Raw genomic sequence first — 24,108 nt, forward strand, 5'->3', positions numbered from 1 at the left:
CTCTAACTATTTATATAAATAATTGTGTAAGGATTGCACCATGTTGAATTCCCAGGGCTTAGTGGGGCCTGCTCATTAGAATGGAGAAGTGATTACAGTCTATCTTTCCAATTACCTTTTGTGTTTTTTCAGATTTCAGGCATGTGTTATGCCTAGATCAAGGAGACATCACAATATAGGAGATGCATCTTGTTAACAGTAGCTCTGTGTTTGATAGTGTGCACTGTAATGAATAGTTTCTCATCTTTCTATGGTTTCTATGGCTATATGACTGTGCCTCTGTAAAAACAAATGTCTTAGGTTGCTGCTTCTGATTTTCTTGTTGAGCTAAACAATGCTTTATTTTCTTTTTCAGAACTGAATTGCTGCAAAGAATCATTTCATTCTAGCAATTGGGGAAGGTGCATGAATGCACAAAGTAAGTTTTGTATTTTTGTTGCATTACTGAGATAGATATTGACTGAATTTCATATTTATGACCTTCTTTTTCTTCCTACAGGAAGCCTAAAGTGGCTGGCAGTACATGTAAAACAATTCAAAAACATTGCAATAAATATTTCTAAACAATAAAGCCATTCAATGGCATACCATATTTATAATGACAAATGACTGAGAATGTTATTGGATTTTTAAAATATTAGTTTAAGTTTCTCACTTAACTAACTGATCCAGTAACTAATCCAATATATACAGCAAGCTGTATAAAACATGAAAAGCAATGTGATGTGAAGACTGGAGAACAATAATACAGTTAGGTGATATATCCACAAGGTGGCAATGTGTAGAAAGTCTTTCTAAAATAGAAGCGTGAAATAAGAAGATGCTGTGGCAGAATGTACTATTCTAAAAATGCTTCTTTCAAAAACTAACGCTTCTTTTATGTGCCCTGGATTTTAAATGCAAGAGAAATCTATAGCATGGAATTTGGTTTAAGTATGTAGTATGTATGTATGCATGCAAGTATGCATGCTTTCTGTCTTACTGGGCAGCCTGTCATCTCAAGGTAGACTTGAATGAAGCATCAATTCCAATCTGGTTTCAAGCTTGGTTGTGGGATGGAAACAGTTTTGGTTGCCTTGACAGATGACTTGAGCAAGATAATCTATGTGAGGAACGCTACCCTGCTAGTTTTTCTGGACCTCTCATTGGTTTCTCATACCATCAACCATGGCATCTTTCTGGATCTCTTGGGCTGGGCTTAGGAGGCATTGTTTTGGTTGTTTCCACATGTTGATACTGCAGGACTTAGCTCCATTCCCTGGCCTTTGGCCAAAGGGGTTCCACAGAATCGATATTGTACCTCCTGATCTTAAACATCTATCATGATAATGCTGGGGAAAGTCATCTGGAAGTTTAAGCTATAGTATTGTTGGTATGTTTCTGAGTTTCCATCTCTCATCTCCACTTTTTTAAAAAAAACTCAGAGCCTGTGGAAATTCAAACTAGTGCAGTTTGGGGATGGATGAGGGAAACAAGCTGATGTTAAGTTCAAGCAAGACAGAGGTGCTGCCTGTGCAGATGATTCAAGAAACATGTAGCCTGCCATGTCACTAATGCCCAATTCACACTTAACATGAAAGCAAACCATGGCTTATCTTGAATGAGCAAACATGTGGGCTCCCATTGAGAACACTGCAGCTGCTGTGCTCCTCCTAGTTTTGCTGCTGCCACACTGCTTTGAGCTTCACTGTGATTTGGCTTAGCATTGCAGCCAAACCTGGGCTCACGGTTTATTTTGCTCCAGACAAACCATAAGATGCAGTCAATACTTGTTCTATGATGCATTGCTTGTGGTCTGTCTGGAAGAGATAAACCATGAGCCCAGGTTAGGATGTAACAGTAAGCCAAATGACAGATTAGCCCACAGTTACAATACAGAAGCAAAGCAACCACAATCTTCTCACTGGAAGCCTGTACATTTGCTCAGTCACACTAAGCCATGGTTTGGCTTTGGAAAAGCGCTGGGGAACCTATGGCCCTCTAGATGTTACTGATCTCCAACTTATTTCAGCACCAGCCAGCATGGTCTGCAGTCAGGGATAGTGGGAGTTTGAGTCCAGCTACACAGCTTTCCCAGCATTGGCTTAGAGTTACATGCAAAGCAAGTCCAAGTCTAGCTGCTACTTGTGAGTATCTGCTTCTTGCTAGTGCTCTTAAAACAAATTCTGACAACCTACACTACACTACACTACACTACACTACACTACACTACACTACACTACACTACACTAGTGTATCAAAACTGGCAGTGTTATAACTTACAAGTGGAAGGAATGTTAAATACCACTGAGGGACTACAGAAGCCCACTTAGAACAGTGCCATAGATAATAAAAACTGATCTTGGAAGCCATATGTTTCCGGGAGTGTCTCTACCTTAGATCAACAGTCAGTTTCCTAAATAATTCCCCATTGAATTCTGCCTGCCATGTAATATTCCCCCCCCCAAGGGATGCCATCATCTATTACAATATATTTTATAGCATAATAAGCTGCATTGCAACTTCACAGTACATGGCTTCATCGTGATGTTGTAGTAGCAGCAAGTTTTGTTCAGAAGCTTTTACTTGGCACTTGTCTGGGGCTTGTAAAATCAATTACAATTTTCATATGCAGCTATATTTATCCCGCGGCCTGAAATATTTTACCAGTTTATGTTGAACATATTGTTTGCTATATATTTATATTTATAGAAGTATTTATATGCTGCTCTCCCATAAAATATAAGTGTGGTGTACAACAATATAAAAAGATAAGCCATTAAAAATGGTACAGTACCATCATTGAAATGACTGGCTACTCAAGAAAATTCAAAACAACTGTATAGGCCCTGTCAGCATGGAAATGTCTTCAAGAGTCAAAAGGCAAAAGCAAGGATGCCTGCTGAGTCTCTGTTTGGAAGGGTTTTCTGCATCATGGAACCAGTGGCACTAAATGCACAGCTTCTGGTTGGCCTCTGTAACATGGGGGACAACTAACAATACTCTTTCAGATAACAACCACTGTTAGCATACTAGGTTGAAGTCTATGGAGAGAAACAGAGCCATTAACTTTATGTTTGCATTCTAGCATGGGCTTTTTTTTTTAGGGAAACAGATTGTTACTCAACCCCAAGACCTTGGAAAGGATAGGTGATAAATCTAAAGACAACAAGAGAGTAAGAGAAGAGGGAGCACAAAGAAACAATAAGACAGCAGGGGGTCAGTGGAATAGCAGGTCCCCTGTAGGAAGAAGATACTATTCTGCAGCACACGGAAGCCAGCAGAGGAAAAAAGCAAAGCTTAAAGGATGTATGGTAGGGTTACTAGAATCTATCACCTTGGTCATTTGACAAAGGTAAAAGGAAATCACCATGTGTGCCTGATCTCCAAAATAACCAACATTCGAAGGAGAATATTTTTTTTGCTGCAAGATGCTTGCTAAACTCACCCAACTGGAACCTATATCTAACAGAAACACATTCCCAAAATCAAACATTAAGGATTCTACAAAATTAGTGAGATTTTGTTAATTCAGAAGTAATTGCAAATGTTCATCCTTAATTTTATATTACTTAGAATCATAGAATCATAGAGTTGGAATAGACCACAAGGGCCATCGAGTCCAACCCCCTGCCAAGCAGGAAACTTAGTATAACTCCCAAGGGATAATATCCGGTAATAGAACGGGGGGGGGGGGAGCTGTATAAAAAATTCCAGATCATTTTTAAACAGGTCCTTACAAGGGCACTGAGCCTAGCTTACTATTACTAAAATAAACAAGCAATCTAGAAATATAAACAAACATTCCATTTAAGTTAACATTTCCCCATCAAGGGGGAAAGTATCAATGTCTTCCCATGCTTAAGGAAAAACAATAACAAACCCCTAAAAATAGTAGATTTGAAATTAAGGAATATGAGGCTGACTCTGCAACTATTCATGGGGTGGAGAGTTGCCAGAAATTATATGATTATTTATTTATTTTTGTATCTATACGCCATCTTTCTGCTAGAGCAGGTTACAAACTAGGCATGAAAAATAGTTGTTGAAATCACTGAACACAGTAACAGAATGAGGTATTAAAAGCCTTTTTGAATAAAAATAATTTCAATAACTATATGAAGGATAACAGTTAAGAGCCAGGCAAATCTCCACAATAGCATTAGGGAATCTTATTTCAGCCTAAATGTGGACAATTTAGGCTTTTGGGAACCAGAAGTAAAAGTGGGTGTGGTCAGTTGTGAAAAGTGGGTGAAAAGAGATGCAACTCTTTCATTTGCACATTAGCCCTGCATTCCAGCCATGCAAAAGCCAGAAATTTATACACACGGCCACACCTCTCCACTCTCTACCCTCTATTCAGGCAAGCAAGAAGTACAGTATTCAGTTCACAGAAACAATCCCGCCAGGCAAAAGCACTGGGTGGTTGAGAGACTGTTTGGTTGTAGAGAAGCATCAGTGAAAAACATGGCCTGGAGAGGGTCCCAAGGGCTAGATAGAGAGGGGCTTGGAGCGTTGTGTTTCGTCACCAAACCTAAGATTCCCCACCCTTGCGCTACAATGATTCATATTGGTGTGACCACAAAGAAGATTCCATCTTCCAACTTCATCAAAGTTTCTTAGAGCTTTATAGGCTAAGACAGGGGTAGGCAACCTAAGGCCCATGGGCCAGATGTGGCCCAATCGCCTTCTGAATCCGGCCCCCCAGATGGTCCGGGAATCAGCGTGTTTTTACATGAGTAGAATGTGTCCTTTTATTTAAAATGCATCTGTGGGTTATTTGTGGGGCATAGGAATTTGTTCATCCCCCCCAAAAAAAAAAATAGTCCGGCTCACCACATGGTGTGAGGGACAGTGGACCAGCCCACTGCTGAAAAAGGTTGCTGACCCCTGGGCTAAGACTAGCATTTTAAATTGAGTCCAGAAATAAATAGGAACATACCACCTCCCAGCAAATTACTCTGGTTACTGGGTGCAGGGCTGTTCCTCCAGTGAGCCAAAGCAAGTGTCATGACTCAGGCAGTGGACCAAGGCTAGGTAGAAAGGTGGTGGAGTGGCAGTGCACGGCCACCTGCTCCTTGCCATCCACAGCTGAAGGCAAAGGTTTGTCCACCTTTGGTCCCACGCTGCACTCAGCTCTCACCTGTGGCTCTTAGAAGCTGCTAGCATGCAACAAAAGCCATATCAGAGGAATGGCTTCAACTGGCTGGCTTATCAAGGTGAGGGTAGCCAATGAGTCTCAAACCCTCTGTGCGTTAGGGATTTCCCCTGCATGTGAAGGCAGGATCTAGTAATATTTGCAGCTAATGTTCTATGAAGCCCATCTGTAATATATTTAGGAAAACTTGATAAAAAAATACAGAGAACGCACAACACTTTTTTTATGTGATACCTCATTAAAAATTCTAGTGTTCAGATGTATATTTCAAATATACATTTCAAATATATGAAAGCAGACACAAAGTGCACTGAATTTGAACTTGCGTGAAATTCAGACATGGAGTTGGGATAGTTTCTCCCCCTTTTAATACCCAGTGTACACAGTCCCCAGTTATACTGTAAACTGCCCTGTTCCTCAGATAGAGGGCAGTATAGAAATGTAATAAATATTGATAACAAATAAGAGAAATGTGAAAATGTAACACCTAAATTTAAGTTTTTTAAATATAAATATGTTGGATTTTATTAGCACAGAGGAATAGTGGCATGTTTCTTTCTTTCTGCTGTAATAAATGTGTGACACAACTCCAGAACACTTTCCTAGTGTTTTTATATTTTCATTCAGCTTTTCATACTGCCCTTCCTTACCACAGTCCTTTGCCATGGTCTATACTGTTGCACAATGTAAGGAAGGCCAAACCAGCAATAAACTACTTTGGTTGTGTCTGAATGTGTCACTGCTGAACAGAAGGAAAGTAGTCCTGACTCTGGTAAGGATTAGGCATGCAGTCGCTATCCATGATTATCTATTGAAGGGAAAGGCCTCATCTACATGCATCCCTTTGTAGTGCTTCCCTCACTGTTAAAACATGTCTTTTTGGTGCTCTACAGTTCTCAAAGGCACAAGAAGTCATTTTTCAGACCCAGTTCCCTACTCCAACTTAGCCTCAGTTCTGGGTAATGATGCTGACCTACAATCAGGTTCCTGATCTCTATTGACTGGATTTCTTTTTCCTTTTTGAAGACTGTGTTAATTATTGGGAACAAATGAGTTCTTTTGCATTTGCAACAAGCCTAGTATGTAGCACAATATGGCCTAGTTTCCTGCTGTGCCATAAACTTCAGCATACTTGCCTATTTCCATCTATATAATCATTACCGTCATCTCTCTTTCCTGCCAGATCAGTTTGGCTCTTGTGACTGTCCCCAAAAAAACTTATGGCTGAGGCTACCAATAATAAAAGACACAGTGATGGAACTCTGCCAACGCTACCTTTCCCTCCTCCTCTTTTTGTGTGGCTCCCCTGACCCACTCACAATGATGCTTTCTTTAATGGTAGTACTAAATTAAGCAACAAGTTGAATGTTTTTTTATGGTGATGGTGGGGCTTCTCTTAGAGGAAGTGACTCCTTTGTTCTACATCGATGTCAATCCCTTTCATGTGGGGGATACATGTTTGTGGACCCTTTCTGTGAGTAACAAAATAGGGTACCAGGAAACGGCAGTATTGTATCATAAAAGAATAGGAAGGCTTGCTCTTCATATACAGGAAGTGTGGAAGGAAGTTTGTAGTGTCTTTACTATTCTGTTCTTAAAGATATGTAGTTTGTAAAGTCACTACTGAAATTACCTGAAATATTTATCAAACTGATAGTAAAGTCCCGAGATAAGATTTATTATAACATTTAGATATTCTCAGTGGGCTAACCAGTGTGGTTACAATAGCCTATGGTAAGCAAATGAAATATGTACTCTTCCTGCAAAACCTTAGTATAAATGCTTTATACTGTGTCTGATCTGATGTGCTCAAGATGGTTGTTAGCTGCTACTTGTTAGTCTAGCATATGCATGTGATAATGCAAAATAGCAATACATTATTGGTTATTATAATGTGCCATGAGTCTATGTACCATAAATAAGTTGCTTAATTACATCTGCCTATTGAGCAATTGCTAGATGACATTTTGTTGCCCAGCTTCCTGGCACAATAAAGTTCTCATTGAATAAATATAAACCTGACCATAGAAATAATATACGTATTTTAAAGGAAAACACTGTTGGGATGAGATTGAAAAAGCAGATCATCAAAGCTCTGGGCACACTGTACCATTGAGTGGATTCACAGCTGGTTGTAAATTCATAGAGAGTACCAGTGGTTTCTCATCAAACTTTTGAGGGAGGTTTCAAGTTGGGTGCCTCAGGACTCTGTCCTGGACCAAACAATCTTCAATGACTTGAGGTGGAGAGGATCCTTAGATTTGCAGATAACACACAACTAGGAGGGATTGCAAACACCTCATAAAAGAGGAATAAAATATCTATCTAGGTTTTAGCTCTAATATGCACCTTCTTGATTATGCAGTGTGAAAATGAGCTCCTGCCCAAGGAAGGGAATAGTGCTGGGAAGTTTGTATGTATGTCTGTGCTGACACTTAAAATACTAGTTTGCACTAATAACCCTATGGTGGCTTTTTTTGAGTAGAAAAAAGAAGGTAGGGTTGCCATATTGATCCAGAAATGGCTTAGGCTCTTTGAGTTTATTTATCTATTTATTACACTTATATCCTGCCTTCCTTCCAAGGAGCTCAAGATGGCATATATGGTAAGGTTACCAGATGTCCCCGTTTCCCAGGGACAATCCCTGGATTTACAAATCAGTCCCCATACCAAATCCATTGAAGTTGAAAAGTGTCCCTGGATTCATTTTAAAAAATCTGGTAACCTTAATATGGCTCTCCGTCACATATTCAATCCATAAGACAACTTAATGTGGCTGGTTAGACTAAGGAGGAGTCACTGAAGGTGATCTTCACTGCTGAGAAGGGAATTTAACTTGGGTATTCAAAGTTATAGTCCAATACTCTTTCCATTACTGGGATGATGAGATAATCCCACAGATTTTTAAAAATTTGTTTTTGGTCACCCCAAGTACTTGGGCAGTTTAACTGCTCAACCACCTTTCTATTCTCAGAGAATTAAAGCTTTGCTGTGCTGCATCTGGATAGCTGGACAAGTGCCTTGACAGCTTAGCACTGAAGGCGAAGGAGAGCAGTCATTGTTCACAAAACATTCTTAGGGTGAAATCTCCTTTGAGCCTCTCGTCTGCTGATCATGTAAACATATCAATATGAATGTGCTAGAGAAAGTGGTTGTAGTGTGGAAGAGCATTCTAACCAACACAGATATTGCATTTTTATTACACATGTTGAAAAGTCTCTTTCTGTTTCCTGGATCAGTCTCCAAGTCTGTGTTGACATCACTTGTGTGGAATAGGATGCTCATCTGTACACAATCTGGACAACCTTATAAAAGTTTTTGGCCTGTACACTAGTTTGGTAGAGGACATAATAAAGAAATTGTGAAAATAAAGCACTTCCCTGAAATGCTGCTTGTCGGCTTTCCAAAATGTAGATTACTACAAATGTAAATCACCAGATTATTTTCATATTCTAGTAAGAATTTGTCAAATTGCGTATTTGCATTATTGACTGAAAATATTGTTGGAGTTTCCTGAAAGTGCTCCTTTTGAATGAAATCTCGTATGAAAAGGAAGGGAATTTCAGAGACGGAAGCCATAGAAGAAGCAGACTGTCCATTAAAAAAGAGGTTTCTCCTATTATTCATTGAAGTAACATTTGATAAAAGTCTTTGGCTTTCATTAGCATTACACCCGCTTCTGCTATAAACCTCCAACCCTCCAAACTCTTGTTCCTTCTATTTACTTAAAGGAACTCTCTAGAGACTGGAATTGCATTCTAACAACTGGCTTGTGGTCTACATTTTATGTCAGTTGGTCTGCTGCTTATTGGAATTGTTCTGCACACAGCTATGAATGTGGGAGGAGGAAACCTACAAGATGATTTACTGTATATGTAGTGGTTTGCAGTAAGGACCAAATTAACTACATCTGTAATATGTGCATTGTTTCAAAATGTTGAAATGTCAGCTAGGCCAAAAGGTATGTCATTCATATGGAACCCATATTATTCCTCCCCTCTGTTCTCAGTATTGCATTGGCAGGGTTGTAGCTGTAAAGGGAAAGAAGACTTTTCAGATGAAGCTTCCCCTCCCCTCTCTGTGCTTGCACCATAATTTTAAGAGACACAGTGAGAAAAAAAGAGCATTTAAGGGGTTCAGATCTGCCAGGAAAAGTAGTAAATGTGCTGCAGCTACATTAACAACAACAACAACAACAAAATGCTGCCTTTTCATACTCTTAGTTTGATATGTGTATGTGTCTCCACCCGTCCCACCCAAAGTAGTGAAAATGAGCAGGCATTTCATTTTCTCTATTGCTCTCCCAGGCCCTCCAAGTATCCCTATTTTCCAGAGACATCCCAGTTTCTGATTTGATCCCAGAATGTCCCGCTTTTCCTAGGATGTCCCTATTTTCATTGGAGATATGTGGGAGGAAATGGAGTTTTCCGACCCCAGAGCCATCTGAAGGCAATCCTGTATGGGGAAGGGTTTTTTTAAATGTTTTATTATGTTTTTATATATGTTGGAAGCTGCCCAGAGTGCTGGGGCAACCCAGTAAGGTGTGTGGGGTATAAATAGTAAAATTATCATTATGGAATGGGACATCCCTATTTTCATCAGAGAACAGCAAATCTTCATGTTCTAGGACATTTGGGGGCTATCCAGTTCTCATCTCTACACTGAGATGAGTTCTCATCCAACCAGTATCCATTTGCCTACCTGTCAATTACTTTTTGTGGTTGTTGTCATTGATCTTTTAAATGCACAAACATGTGTCAAAGCTCATCCTTCATTCCTCACTTCTGGCAAGCCATGGGAAACCTTATGTGCCATTTTATCATTATCATTTATATACTGTCATCATCCTCGGTGATGCTTTTAGAAGAACAGAGATCCCTTTCCTGAGGAGCTTACAATTAGAATTGAACAAAGAGGCAATGGAAGGGGACAGAAGTAAGGAAAGGCTAACAGGGAATAAATATTATGTCGGTTACATGTGCTTAAGCTTAGTTACAGGAGAGCACCCTTTTGGCCAGATGGTGGGAACCAGAAGTGGCCAACCTTCTGTAAGTGACATTGGGTGGATTGACAGGCAGGTGGCCACACCCATCAACTGGCATATGATGTCAGGCACGGGGGGGGGGGACCTATCAGGCATGCACAGCTTAGAGTGTGCTCCTGATTGTTCCTTTGCAACCATGACTTCCATTTGGTGCCAGATTTAAACAGTGCTGGATGCAAACCACATCTGCAAAGGAACAACTGGTGACAGGTTGATATCATGCAGGTGTTCTAGGAGGCAGTTCCAAGCATATGGGAGAGAAAGGCCAAAGTCTTTTGAGGGAGCAGGACACCTTTGGGTGGTTGAGGGTAATGTAACTGGAGGAGTGAAGATCACAGGAAAGTATTGAGATATAACAGTAGCGAAAATAAGGGAGCAAGAACATGGATAGATGTAAAGATAAAGACAAGGACCTTCTGTAGGATTGGGGAGTATATAGGAAGGATTAAATGTAGGGTGCCATGTGGTCAGATCTCTTATAGAGATAAAGTATTTGACAGCACAGTCGTGGATAGATGTAAGGGAACTCTGGTGAGACAAGGGGAGATCAGAGGAGAAGACTGTAGGGTATAGCTGAGAAATGGCCAAACATGACCAGAATTTCTGTTGATGGGGGCAGGGAGAAGTGACCTGACCTGACCATGGGGTGCCTTCAAACTGTCCATATCTTGCAGGAGAGAGCCAAGCACATATCAGAACTTTAGGTTTGTGCTGTTAAAGTGCTTTGTTGCTCTGGCACAACAACCCACTTATAAACAAATGGATATTTTGTGGTTTGGAAAGTCATAGACAAATGCATTGGAAACCATGAGGTAAATGAATGACTAATGGAAAGATGTGTAGACACCCTGCAAACAAATTGGGATGAATGTTCATTTTCATGTAATTCCTCCATAAATAAATCAGAATGGATTCTCAATAAAGACCAGACATGGTCTAACCTACATGTAAGCTTTGTGCACACAAAATGAATAGGTCATTTGGAGGACCCCATGGACTAAATATGGGGGGGTGAAGATGAAAAAGTAATTGAGTTAAATCTATGTGCCTGTTCAACAGGCTTTGTCCCATTATGTTGACAATTGTTCAGTGAGTTTGTCGCCAAAGCAGGCAGAAAGCATAGGAAATGGAAGATTAAAGCACCTCCCCTTTAACTATACGGACCTTTGTCGGCAAGGTGATGTCTCTGCTTTTTAAGATGCTGTCTAGGTTTGTCATTGCTTTTCTCCCAAGAAGCAGACGTCTTTTAATTTCGTGACTGCTGTCACCATCTGCAGTAATCATGGAGCACAAGAAAGTAAAATCTCTCATTGCCTCTATTTCTTCCCCTTCTATTTGCCAGGAGGTGATGGGCCCAGTGGCCATGATCTTCTTTTTTTGATGTTGAGCTTCAGACCATATTTTGCGCTCTCCTCTTTCACCCTTATTAAAAGGTTCTTTAATTCCTCCTCACTTTCTGCCATCAAGGTTGTGTCATCTGCATATCTGAGGTTATTGATATTTCTTCCGGCAATCTTAATTCTGGCTTGGGATTCATCCAGCCCAGCCTTTCGCATGATGAATTCTGCATATAAGTTAAATAAGCAGGGAGATAGCAGCTTACAAAACTCTTAACATAATTAATATACAGCAACTTATTAAGTAGCATAATGAAACGGGCAAAAAAAACCCAGACCTGTTATGCAATCAGTATTCTTGGTGTCATTATTCACAAGTCTACCATTAGTAAATGAGGAAGCATGCTTTTCTTGCTGTGTTCTAGATGGACACAGGATTGCTATATCTGTGGCATCACTGACAGCATGCTCAATTCTTAGGAAGAAACTGTACGGAAAGCAATGCCCGATGCCACACCCTCTTGATGAGCAGGCTGACTGAATCCAACATCTGATGCTACAAAGATATTTACACAGGACACATTTCTTATAAGAGATGGTACATCAATTCTCTGCCTGCAGCTCTGTGGAGAGCTATTGGAAGATGTGCACACTCTGCTTAAAAAGAAAGTTGTTAGATTACAAGTTTAAATTTGCTTTTCTCTCAAACATCCTTTTTTCTACACCATAAATGAAGAGCCTATAATTTTCTTCCCACATTGCTTCTGTACCTCTGTCCTGTTACATATTTGAGGTATACTATTAATATTGGGTGAGGGGGGAAATAAATGCAAAAAATCTGCATTAACCCTTCTAATTTATTTTTTTATTCTTTTAATAACACAGTAAAGTAGGTTAGGTTTAGAATTAGAGCATTGCTGCAGGACAGACACTGAATTTCAGCACTCTGACTACTGACTTGGAGATAGCACTTGGCACCCAATGAAGCATATTCTGAATCAGCTGACAGGATCTACCCAAGTAAAGGGAATCTGGGCCTTCCATCTCTTGCCCAACTTTTAGATGTGATGCCTACATTTATTCCCCTGAAGCTCCCAAGATTTGGACTTTGAGCTTTTATGAACCTCTATGATATTATATCTTTTAATGAAAATTGTAGGGTGTGCTGGCTTCTGTATGCAAAATTGTAAAAGCTGTTACGCTGAGCAAGAACTACTGCCCTCTGGTTGATTTGACAATAAGAGATAGCAGACTACCTATTTCAAGGTTGCAATAGGTGTGGGGTTTTGTTTTTGTTTTTGGTCTCAGATGAGGTCAGAGCATTTTGCCTCTTGATTGCCTATAAGGTAGGAAGGTCAGGCTGAGAGACTTGCCCAAAGCCTTCCAATTAGTGTTGAACAGAGAGCTGAATTTGTTTTTTCATCTTTACTAACCTGGCTGCCTGTGGAAGGCAGCAAATTTTGTCACTGCACTTCTGTTGGCTGGAAGGAAGTGATGTTTTTTCATTGCTTTCATGATAGTTCCATTGTGTGTGGTGGTTTGATATTTGTCATCCTCTTGGCATCATTTTGCAGTATAAGGTGCCAACACATATTTGGAGCGCCTATTATTCGAAAATGAGAATTGTTGAGACTGTGACTGGACCTTCTCTAATCCATGCTAAGTGAGGACAAAATGTGAGGCAAATGTGTACCCTTCAGTCTCTTTATGTTGTTTTACATGTTTTGGAGCTCAGCCCTTAAAGCACTTTTGGAGTCTGCATGAGTTTATATAGGTTTTGGTGGACTCTGGCTCAGATTATGCCCTGAAAGAATGCCACAATGTGGTAAAGCTGAAATAAAGCTCAGGAAGCATGCTTTGCTTAAGCAATATAGTTTGTTGCCTTGATACAAAGATACAGTACAACAGAACAGGCAAAGCATACTGTGTTTGTGAGGTGAGTGGCGATTTCCTTAGCTACTGAATAGGTGGGTGAGCTGTGTCAGAGAGAGGGGCTATCCTAGGCTGGCAGAAGGAGTTGGGATGGCTTCCTAAAGGCTTTCCTTTCTAGACAAGGAGATAGTTTGATACCCTTTCTGTTGAATGGTAAAGGTGCAAGGCGTAGCTGCAACACAGGCTGGAGGTGTGAATTTTGGTTGGTAAAGTCCTTACCTGGGCAACTAACTCATCTGTATAATTATGGCAGTTTATGAGGTCCCTTCCTCTGAGATTCCTTAGTATCTCTGAGATTCGTTAATTTTGTTAGATATGCACAATGCTTCCCTGTTAAAAGTTCTCTCTCCACAAGTTCCATCCCTTACTGCAGCTGATTTCTGCCTCTGCTTCTGTGCTATGCATCTCTCTTATCACGCTCTTCATCCCCCAGAAATCCCTCTGGAGGCAGGTGGGCAGGCATCTTTCAACCCCATCACAATTCATTTGGAAACATGGATTGACCATACAGCTGAATTAAGTGTGGTGTTGTGATTTTGGAGTGTTTGCTAAGGACCATGAGGGTTTATGTTCAGATCTCCACTCAGCCTGTGAATCTCATTGTGTGACCTAGGACCAGTTGCAGTCTCTCATCTACACCTCATATCATGTAAGTATAACATGCAGAAAGAACCATGTACACTAGCTATCCAGTGCTCCTTTGGAGGAAAGATGACATACATATTTAGTAGAATGATGATTAAACACAGAAAAAGAAAATGAGAGAGTCTTGTAGCACCTTGATTTTTTTGTGGCACGTTAGCTTTTGAAATGCCTCAAGAATGTGCTTTTTTGTGGGAACAGACTAACACAACTAGCATCTCTAGATATATCTTAAGATATTGAAGACTTTTGCTTTCTCATTTGAACTGATGTAGCAGAAGTTGTACTGAATATTCCATTGTCTGACAGAAAGAATGGCAATACAGTAGTATAGTTTTTGTTACCCCATAGCCTTTGACTCTGGTGAATATAGTTTCCTGATATTTAAAATAGTTTTCAAGATCAAAGGTTTGTTTACCACCATATGCTAATCCAACAAGAACTGTTGCCATGCAGAGACACTGGAGACCCAAGGAGTCTGTCTGATACTATGATGCTATCAGGAATAGTGAAACAAAAGGAAGATACTTAACATGTCTATTTTAACAAAGTGTTAATGCAAGTAGATTCTTGCAAATGTACCTCTATCCCACCCCCTCTCCATGCAAGCATATTCAAAAGGAAGAAAGCCATCAATGGCTTCAGTATATGGCCTGAGGCTGTTAAATGCATTTGAACTTTTCAAGGTGATTTCAGCAGTCTTTGTCTAAGAAAAGAGTTCTTAGACACCCTTTCCTGCCAGTGGTTTGTAACAGAATGTTGAAAAACATTTTATTAGGAATATGAGCAGTTAGTAAAATACTTTATTAAAATACCTTGCAAAAATCCAGCTGCTGTTTCTCATTCAGGTTTTTTTTATTACCAATAAATAAGGAGGGGGGGAAATCATTATGCATTCGAAGGAAGAAGCAATTTTTGAAATAGCAAGGATCAGAATATACGACATGCTCTTAATCTGTAAGGAAAACTAGAGACTGTGTGCCCTGTTGCTGATGTTTGGATTATTGCTGCCATCTGGGTTTAGTACATGAGAGACTGGTTTTGATACTAATTCCAGTAGCTTGAGACCAAAAATAACCTGGTATTATCCGGGGAATAGATGATGATGGATTATGAGGCTTTGAGGGGGAAAAGCTTGGGTTTTTATTTTGTTTTGTTTGTGTCTCTTAAATGTAGGACAAAAAATAAACGACTTGAGTGCTTAAGAGCAAGGGATTGTTGGGGGAGGAGGGATGCTGTGTCTTTTCTGTCTCTGTGCTTATCTTGGCGGAAGAACGTGCATTTTGCTATGCAGCCCTTCCCCTGAAATTCTCTTAAATGCTAAATGCTCCTTAAAATAAGAAGAGGTTAATAGCCTTGTAAATATACTCGTGGAAAGCTGCCATCCCGCCCCCTTGCTTTAGCCATTGAGAACTCGCGTTGTGCTTCATCCAAGCTTCCGAGGGTGATGATTACATTTTGAGAGACCCCCATAATTTTAAACCTGAGGCTTTCCACGCGTTTTGTCGCATGTTTTGCCTACGCCCAACAGCCCCCGTTTACATTAGGACTAGTGTGGTTGCAACTGGACCTTATTTTCTGATACGTGCAGCAAGGTTTCCGCATCGCATTGTTGCATGGCTAATTTTAAAGGGGTGGATGGGTGGATAGTGTTGGCCTTTTTAAGCCCCCGATCCCTTCTTTAAAAAGGAAAGGAAAGAGAGGCTGGCTCTTTGTATATACAGCTGCATTTACCGAGGGTGAGACTGAAGGGGAAGCCGAGGAGGAAGAGAGGGAGGGCGCCTGGCTTGGCGTTTTTACGTGCCAGATGTTAGGCCTGCCCCGTGCGCCTGTTTGGCTGCCTGGCTGTGGTCATGCTCGAGCCCTGTGTGAATTGGGGAGATCTGATGAGTTAGCTGGTTGCTATGGCGAGGAGCCGTGTCACGTGGCCCGGGCGCTGCTCCCGGCGGTTTGACGTCACCGGCCAGGGAGGAAAGGGGAGGGGGCCGGCGGCGCAAAGAGAGAGAGACGGAGCGAGTCAGTAGCGAAGGAGTCGACGCGCGCACGGCGAGCCCGCCCGCCCCAGCTTCTTCGCACACAGGCACCCGGGTGAGGGCTGCTTGCCTTTGGGAGCGCTCCAATGCCTGGACCTACCCAAGCGCTGTCCCCAAATGGAGAGAACAACAACGACATCATCCAAGATAACGGCACCACCATCATCCCTTTCAGGAAGCACACAGTGCGAGGGGAGCGTTCCTACAGGTAAGCCGCTCTCTTTCTCTCTGTGTGTGTTGGGCGTGCGCGTACGTGTGCGTGGACGGACGGACGGACGGACACACACACTCGGGGAACTGCTGCAGCAGAGCCGGGTGGAGGGGGGGAGGAGGAGGAGCGGGGGTTGCAGCGTATTGCATAACAAAAACAGCGGCGCTTTAAACCTAATCTGGCGTGTCTCCTCTCCTAAGCGTGCAGCGTGGTCTAGCTCTGTTTGAACGGGCGCTTTGCATTGTCCAAATGGAAAACATCTTGCGAATACTCCGCCTGTCTTGATCCCCTCCCCTCCCCCCCCCGCGCTTTTTAGCTTTCTGCTGTGCGTATTGATAACGTTTACAAGGCGTGGGAGGGAGGTGCGCGCAAATAAATAAATAATAGCTGTAATACCAATGTCCTCTTGGTCTGTGTGTCTTGGTCTGAGGAGACATTTCGGGGACAGGGAAAGGGAAGGCTGGGGGAGAGAAGAAAGAACACAGGGTCTTGTGATGGTGGTGGTGGTGATGCACTGCCTTGGTTGTGTGGAAGGGAAAATGGAATCCTCTAGATTAAACTGCAGTCTGTGATGTTAAACCACCAGATTGATGGAGCTTTGTAAGAACTGCACACCCTGATTGGTGGAAAGCTTGACAGCAGAGGTCAGGGTGTCAGGAATACACGAAAAAAAATTCCTGCTGCAAATATTGGGTTTTGAAATGAGGTGTGTTGTACAGAGGCTTCTAAAAGCAAGTGACACCTCGCCTATGTGCCATATCATCATGCTTTCTTATAGGGGACACTGACCTTCCTGCTTAGTGTTATTTTGTGTGTGTGTGTGTGATACATTTTCATTGTGTTCCTTGCTTGAAAAGGAGGACGGTGCCTATTTTCTTTGTCACAGTCCTCAGCATTTTTGATTAATGGCTTGGCATGTTGCACCTTTTGGCAGCAGGGTGGGTTTTTTTCTTTTTTGCATTAACATATCTGACAATATGTTCCCCTAGATAAGCTCATTAAGATTGCTTCAGCAAGTATAACACTATAGCAAATAATGCAACTAGTTTTGAGGGGCTTTTATCAGTGTGTGCACTCTGAAAGGTTAGAATAGTAGAGGAGATACAGCCAGGCATATCTAAGTGAATTTCCTTCCTGCCCTTTCCCCTCCCCCCACCCCAGAATCATGCTTGGGGTTGTGTTGTGTTGTGATGTGTTGTTGTTTGCTTGCTTTTAAAAAAAAGAGTTCATGCCATTGAGCAAGCTACAGGAAATGAAACTGTCCCTGAAACCGTTATAAAAATATTTGGCTAAGCTACAGTGCGTAGTGAAATGTAGAATTGGAACAAAAAGTGTGTGTGTTTGCTCAGCTGAGTATTGGATAGCCTGTGAATATTGTGTAGAAATGGCTTTGCTCTGTTTGCCACCAGCTCAGTGAAAACTAAAGACCCTTCCTTTCCTACTTGAGTAGGTAAGGTCACAACAATGTTTTTAAGACTTAAGGTGCTGAATTATTTGTGGAATCCAAGTGCTTCTCCACCCCCTGCCCCCTTTAACACATACATTCAGCCAGCACTTCTTCAAAAACACAGTGGCTTCTTAAGACTGTTCAGATACTTTTAAGTATATTCAGTAAGAGAATAAAAAGGTGCTGAGCCATTTGAAAATTGAAATATAGAATGGGGATTTGGTGCCTACTGTTCTGTCAGTTTTTAAAATTTTAGCTTTTAAAAAGCCTTAACTGATATTAAACTGAAACCCTCATTTCCTCTGTTCACATTTCTTAATTCTCCTGAACAGCTTCCTGTTAAGAGAAATGGACATAATTTGGCCTATTTCCCCCCCCACCCCACAAAAATGTGAAAACTGGTAACTGCTTCATTTTAATTACATCAGTATGTCTTGAACGAAAAGAGTGCTTTGTGTATGTTTATAAACTGCTAAGCGAAAAGAATACCATGTCCCATAGGACTGCTTAAATTATTGCTTAATCATACATGCAGATTCTTTTAAAAAAGAATGCTTCAGCCAGTTACAATGGGAATTTTTCATCAGGATAAAAATAGGGGTTTCGTTCATAAAAGCCTAATCCAAGATGTTCTGAAAACTACATTATGTGGAATTGGCTTGATGATCGATGTAGGATGGAATGTAGCATATGACTTTGGGGATCACTGCAGATAGTCTTTTTAGGAGTCTGATAATACATGCCCTGACCTTCTATCATTTGATAGTGTGGGATTACTTTATCACAGCATTACTCAGTTTATAAAGCTTTTGGCTTGTTCTTTCCCTCCTCTTTCCTGGATATTTGTGTAAGGGATTTTGGAGCTGATTTAATGCTGAGCGTTGCCTCCAGTACACTAATTGGAACTGGACGATGGACTCTGTGTTCTTGACTCTGACACCTACTAACTGTATGACTCGATGTGCAACTCATAGCGCTTGTATTTCCCTATATATATTTAAGACAAAAACTGAACAAAATAAAAGCTCTCAAAACCCAAATCCATGAATAATCTGAAGACTGGGTTCTGAAAGTGGTAGATCAGGCAGTTCGAATTTCAACAGGGTGCATTCTTAGCAGCCACCATGAAATTGTCATTACCTCAGCTGGTCTGGTTCTCTGAAGTATGCCAAGATCAACTTGAGATGGGAGCCTTTATATGAAAGTGAACAAATATAGCAGCAATTTGTGATGCAGCAGGATGCCAACTAGCATTATACTGTATTATTCCTTCTGTACTGACTTCCAGAAGGAAATCTGTGCAACTATGATGCAAGTCTTGCTTATATTTTCAATGAGACCCCGTGCATGCCTACATAGAAATGAATTCCACTGTGTGCAGTAATGAAGATTCTCAGATACATCAGATTAAGCTGGTGAAAACAAGACACTCTCATAGTCACACCTAAAGATGGTTCAAGCAAGGCATCCTCCTGAAAAAAGCCAGTTATTTAAATCTAAATCTTTATTATGTAGCCAAAGTCCAGTTATTTAAACCAAGTTAGATAATGTTTCCAATTGTCTAATTAATATCCAGTCGTTTAATTCACATAATTCCTGAAAAAACATGCACACTAACTGGCTGCATTAGCAAAGTATATCTATTTGCAACTAAATAGATACTTCATTGTACCTAGGAGCATAATAATTAAAAAAAGTCATGCAGCTCACATGCTTTTTGAATTACAGAATTTGGTTATTTGGATAGCCAAGCAGAAACTTGTTAGAACAGGCCTTTTGGATCAAGCCAAAAGCCCATCTAGGCCAGCATTCTGTCCTCACAGTGGTCAAGCAGATGCCCATGGGAAGCCCACAAGCAGAACCTGAGTGCAGCAACGGTTTCCCATTCTGCAGTTTCCCCAAAACTGGTATTCAGAGACATATGTCCAACAGTAGACACAGAGCGTAGCCATTGCGGCTAGTAGACATTGATAGTAAGAAGATAACATAAGAAGCTTAATTTTGAAGTTGTTTTCCTTTCAAAGTATTCATGCAAGGACATTAGTAAGGCTCAATCCAGGTGACCTGCGGCCTCAAAGGTTGTATCCATGGGTACAGTGGAACCCTTGCAGATTTCCTCAGGTGGCCATGAGTCTTCTGAGCCCTCTCTCCCCGCTTCACTGTCATGTGGTGTCAAGGGTGCTGTCTGCCCCTCCCCTTTTTGGAAAGTACAGAAAGCTGAAGGAGGAAATGGAAGAGAACGACTCTCTTTTCCTTTTCTTTCTTCAGCTCTATGTGTTTCTCAAAACTCATATCAGCAGCTGAACAGGCAATGAAGTGACTGAGGTGACAGGGAGATATCTGGTCAATTGTGTGTGGGGGGGGGGAATAACAATGTAGGGAGGCAGCAAGAAGAAATATGATTGACACAGGAGTTGAGAGGTGAAAGAGAAAATGGAGTGCCAGAGAGAGGGAAAAGATGTATGTGTGTGTGAATTTGCATACACACACCCCTACACTCATGTCTCTATTGACTGAAAGGGGTGCTGTTTTGGCTGAGAATCCAAGGCATGGATTCTTCTATATTTTATCTATTCCTTGTATATTTCTAGAAGGAATCCCTTCTAGAACAGCCATCAAATCATAGATCACCTCTGTGTACACAGATTTGTTCCATGATTTCCTGGTGGGATTGCCATCTTGTGTAAAACTCATGAGGATCCATGCCTTGGATCTAGCAAGCACCAGATCTGTGATTTTTAATGTGCACTCTACCAAAATAAGCTTTTATTTGATGCTGCTATTGGTAGACCCTGTGTCAGGCAAATTCAGGAGGATCTGTCTTATTCTACAGAGCCTAACTTTGACCCAAACCCCTTGGAAAAGCAAATATGTGCATGAGTGCATGCTTTTTCTCTTTCTGTCTGTTGGGGAATGCGGTTGAGCTGGGGAATTGAGGAGAGAAGCAACCAGAGAGGATAGTACCCATGGCACTTTGACAGTTCCAAATGTACTCATGGGCCTAAAAGGGTTGGTAATCCCTTCTCCAGGAGTTAACTATTCGTTATGGGCTTGCATTGTCTTTCCCCCACCCCTCTTGAGTGTGGCTTCTTTTTCCATGCCCTGTTCGTGACACGTTTGCTATGGTTATATGAACTGGCAAGCTATAGCTAAGAATCAGGAACACTCTTGTTTTGGAGTGACATACACCTATTTAGACACTACAGCAAATTATGGTTAACAGGAACACTGCACAAGAAAGGAGAAGAGGGAACATGTAAACATATGGAGCTTCCCCTAATTTATCACAACTATGGCTTGAGGGTTGTCTGAATTTAGCCTAAGAGCTCTTACTTACAGAGATAAGTGCCCAGAACTTTCCAGAATTGGTTGCCATTCTTTGTTACTGGCATTGTAGCAAGTAACACTGGTGTAAAATTAGGTGAAAATTCATCAGGAAGTGCAGAAATAGACAAAAGAAGTCTGCAAAGGCAAAGTATTTCAGTCTTATTCTTCATAGCAATCACCCAGTTAATGTATTTTCTAAAGCTGTGTACTAACAAAGTGGGTTTGTGAGTGCTATTTATATTTGCCAGTAACTGAATGATACATTTTCATCAACACATTTCTGGTGTCTTAATCCTGCATTCAGAAACAGCTCCTTCCAAAATAATCAAATGTCTTCTTCCTGTGGGCCCTGCAAAATAGAAGTGCTAACTGAAAAATGGATTGCGTTTAATAAGGCAACTACTCTTCAACTTAGTCTCCACCTTGACCAGAGATGGTGGACAAAGGATGTCTTAATGAGCCCATAAATTTTACTGGCCAGTAAACCAAGCCATTATTTGTTCTTGGCATAAACCCACTCTCCCTAGTTCTGTTGCAGTTGCAGGGAGCAATGTGAAGAACCCTGCACAAATGAGACAAGACAGCACCTCTCTTTGAGGCCAGTTCTGGGACCACTGTTTTCAAGAGCCCAGTTTGATGGATGTTTTGAAGTGTTAAGATTTGAATACTTCATTAGATGCATGGAAGTTTTCCTTGAGGATTTGGGACTCATGTAAATTGAATGGAAATTTAGATGTGGCTACTTGGAACATAATCTATCGTACAGTGTGATACAGCCTGGGTGCCGCTGTGCCATACAGTCACCACACTCACCGTCTGCTATGGGACTTGGGAGTTAGCTTTACATTGCATTCCAGCTTAGGACAGGCCACAGCTGAGAATAGCAAGCCCACACCATATAATGCCTACTATTATGGGAAATATAGCATAATTACAGGCACACATTTCTCCACAAGAGCACATATTACTGCTGCTGTTGCAGAATCCCGCGGGGTCAGGTCATGCCTCTGCTTTTTAATATGCATTAAAATGTAGTACAGCCAAGCACTGGTCTGCCTGCATCATCCTGTGTTTACCGTAGGTTCTCAATCCTATGATGTAGGTGAGAAATGTTATTTAACAAGTAAGTTTGGCACAGTCAGATTAAGGCAACTCGGATACATGTTTCCATTCATTTATGAAGATTGCTCTGTTGCTTTTTGAGCAAGTACATTCTCTTGGCTTACCCATACCTAACTGTATTGTTGTGAAAATAAATGCTTCTGCTAGTTCCTTAGAGAGAAGAACAGGATACGAATGTAACAATTTGGCATTGGTTTTCAGCCTGTCTGCATAGCTGTTATGGATACCAAACCTTCTGTGCAGCCGGGGTTAAATCCCAGCTGTGATTCTACAGTTGTTTTTAGACTGAGACAGAGTGTGTGTTAACAATCTGGATCACCTAGATTCCTGCATAAAAAAGTCTTTACTGCACTAGAAGGCTACATATTAGGTCTTATTTTGATTACACTGTCGCATCTGCCGCTTTGGTTGACAGATATTTGAATAAGTTTAATTCATTGGCGATGTAATAAGAAAACCTTTTAAAAATAAGAATATGTGGAGGTCAAAGAGTTTGCTGCACTGTTATATTTGGTTGGATTTTGAAAGGGGGATTTGCAGATGAGGATGCTGGAAACCCTGGACAGAGGAACATTTGGTTCAGTCCCAAGGCAGTTCCACTGCTTTGTATTTCCTTTGTTTTGCAGTTTACAGTATAGGGTTGTGGGGCCAAATCCAGTTTTTATTTAAAAATACTGAAAAATGACCAGTCTTCATGATTGCAACTATTTTGGGATACACAAGAGCAGTGTACTTTTTAAAGTGCTGTAGCCAGAATACAAATAGGAACCCCATATCTACCTTCCTATCTAATATTATTTCAAGTGTATTAATGAGGATTTCTGTATATCTGGTTTTAGCAATGCCAGATGTACTAGTGATTTCATTGGTTATTCAAATGAGATGAGACTTTCACACAATTACTTTTAATTGTGTCAATAGAAATAAAACATATTTAATTGTGGCTTTTGTGAAATACTTGGAATGCACTTCTTGACACTGTAAAAGTTGACTACTGAATAAGACTTACCATAGTCTCATATTTTCTCCATAGCCCATTTCTGTTATGAGATGGGAAAGTGGGATGTTTCATAAATGGAAGTTTCTAGACCAAGAACGGAGAACTTGTGGTCCTCCAGATGTTGTTGGACTTCAGATCCCATCAGCCCCAGCCAGTATAGCCAGTGGTCAGGAGTGATTGGGGTTGTAGATATATATGGCCCAAGTCCCTTTCATCAAAGAAAGGGTTTCAGTCAGCTCATTGGCTTTTGCTGATTAAAGGTTTTCCTAGCCAGAATAATTGCCAGACCTCCAGGCTGCAAATCTGCTCCTTCTGGCTGAGTGTGACCACCATCCAGAACAGAGAAATATACCTTGCTATTTCTTCTTCTTCCAGAGTCGGGTTTTCCAATTCATTGTCAGCTTTCTCGTTCTCTTCTAGAGAATATGGAACTGAAGATATCATATGAATAATTAGGAAGGAGATATATCACCCATTCATAGTAATAAGAATATACATACATCAAAGAGGGGCATACAAAACTGACCTCAAAATTAAGAACTACTAAATTTATGAGAACAGCTTTTTAGTCTGACAGAAGCAAGCTACAGACAATGACCCATTTACACACGTCCAATTGGCGGCCAACTGCACACATGCACATTGCTGCAACCCAGAAGTGGCTGGAAAGGAGGGTGGAACGGGCTTTTCTGTGCTCTGCTGATACAGGTGATGACCTATGGGTTGCCTGTTGTATTCTGTCCACTTCAGTGGCTGGTGTCTAAACTATTTTCACTGCAGCTTTGAATGCTACGTCCACCTACACCAGTAACTGCGATGGTTTCAGTTCAATTTGTTTGCTGAAGGTTTCAGTTCTATGTGCACTTACCTGGGAGA

At 41.0% G+C, this 24,108-nt stretch overlaps 1 protein-coding gene and 1 long non-coding RNA gene across 8 annotated transcripts in view; one reads left to right on the plus strand and one right to left on the minus strand.

The window, feature by feature from the left end:
* Window positions 1-24,108, minus strand: part of LOC309539080 — a 204,004-nt gene that overhangs the window by 118,694 nt on the left and 61,202 nt on the right. For 2 of the 3 annotated variants that reach the window (XR_014222673.1, XR_014222674.1), the window contains one exon: window positions 10,385-11,695. The exons of the other annotated variant lie outside the window; for it this stretch is intronic. This is a non-coding gene — a long non-coding RNA (uncharacterized lncRNA). Of the gene's footprint in view, window positions 1-10,384; window positions 11,696-24,108 lie in introns of those variants that run through there. 3 annotated transcript variants of the gene reach the window in all.
* Window positions 1-24,108, plus strand: part of MAPRE2 (microtubule associated protein RP/EB family member 2) — an 86,358-nt gene that overhangs the window by 21,902 nt on the left and 40,348 nt on the right. For 3 of the 5 annotated variants that reach the window (XM_082234846.1, XM_082234848.1, XM_082234847.1), the window contains exon 2: window positions 356-418. Coding sequence is in view for 2 of the 5 variants with exons in the window: in XM_082234845.1 (XP_082090971.1) it covers window positions 16,212-16,333 (122 nt within the window). In the remaining 3 variants the exon portion in view is untranslated. Of the gene's footprint in view, window positions 1-355; window positions 419-16,065; window positions 16,334-24,108 lie in introns of those variants that run through there. The other 2 variants (XM_082234845.1, XM_082234849.1) reach the window with 2 other exon arrangements.

The sequence above is a fragment of the Podarcis vaucheri genome (genome assembly GCF_965113315.1).
Source record: "Podarcis vaucheri genome assembly, chromosome: 8".
Taxonomy (NCBI): Eukaryota; Metazoa; Chordata; class Lepidosauria; order Squamata; family Lacertidae; genus Podarcis; species Podarcis vaucheri.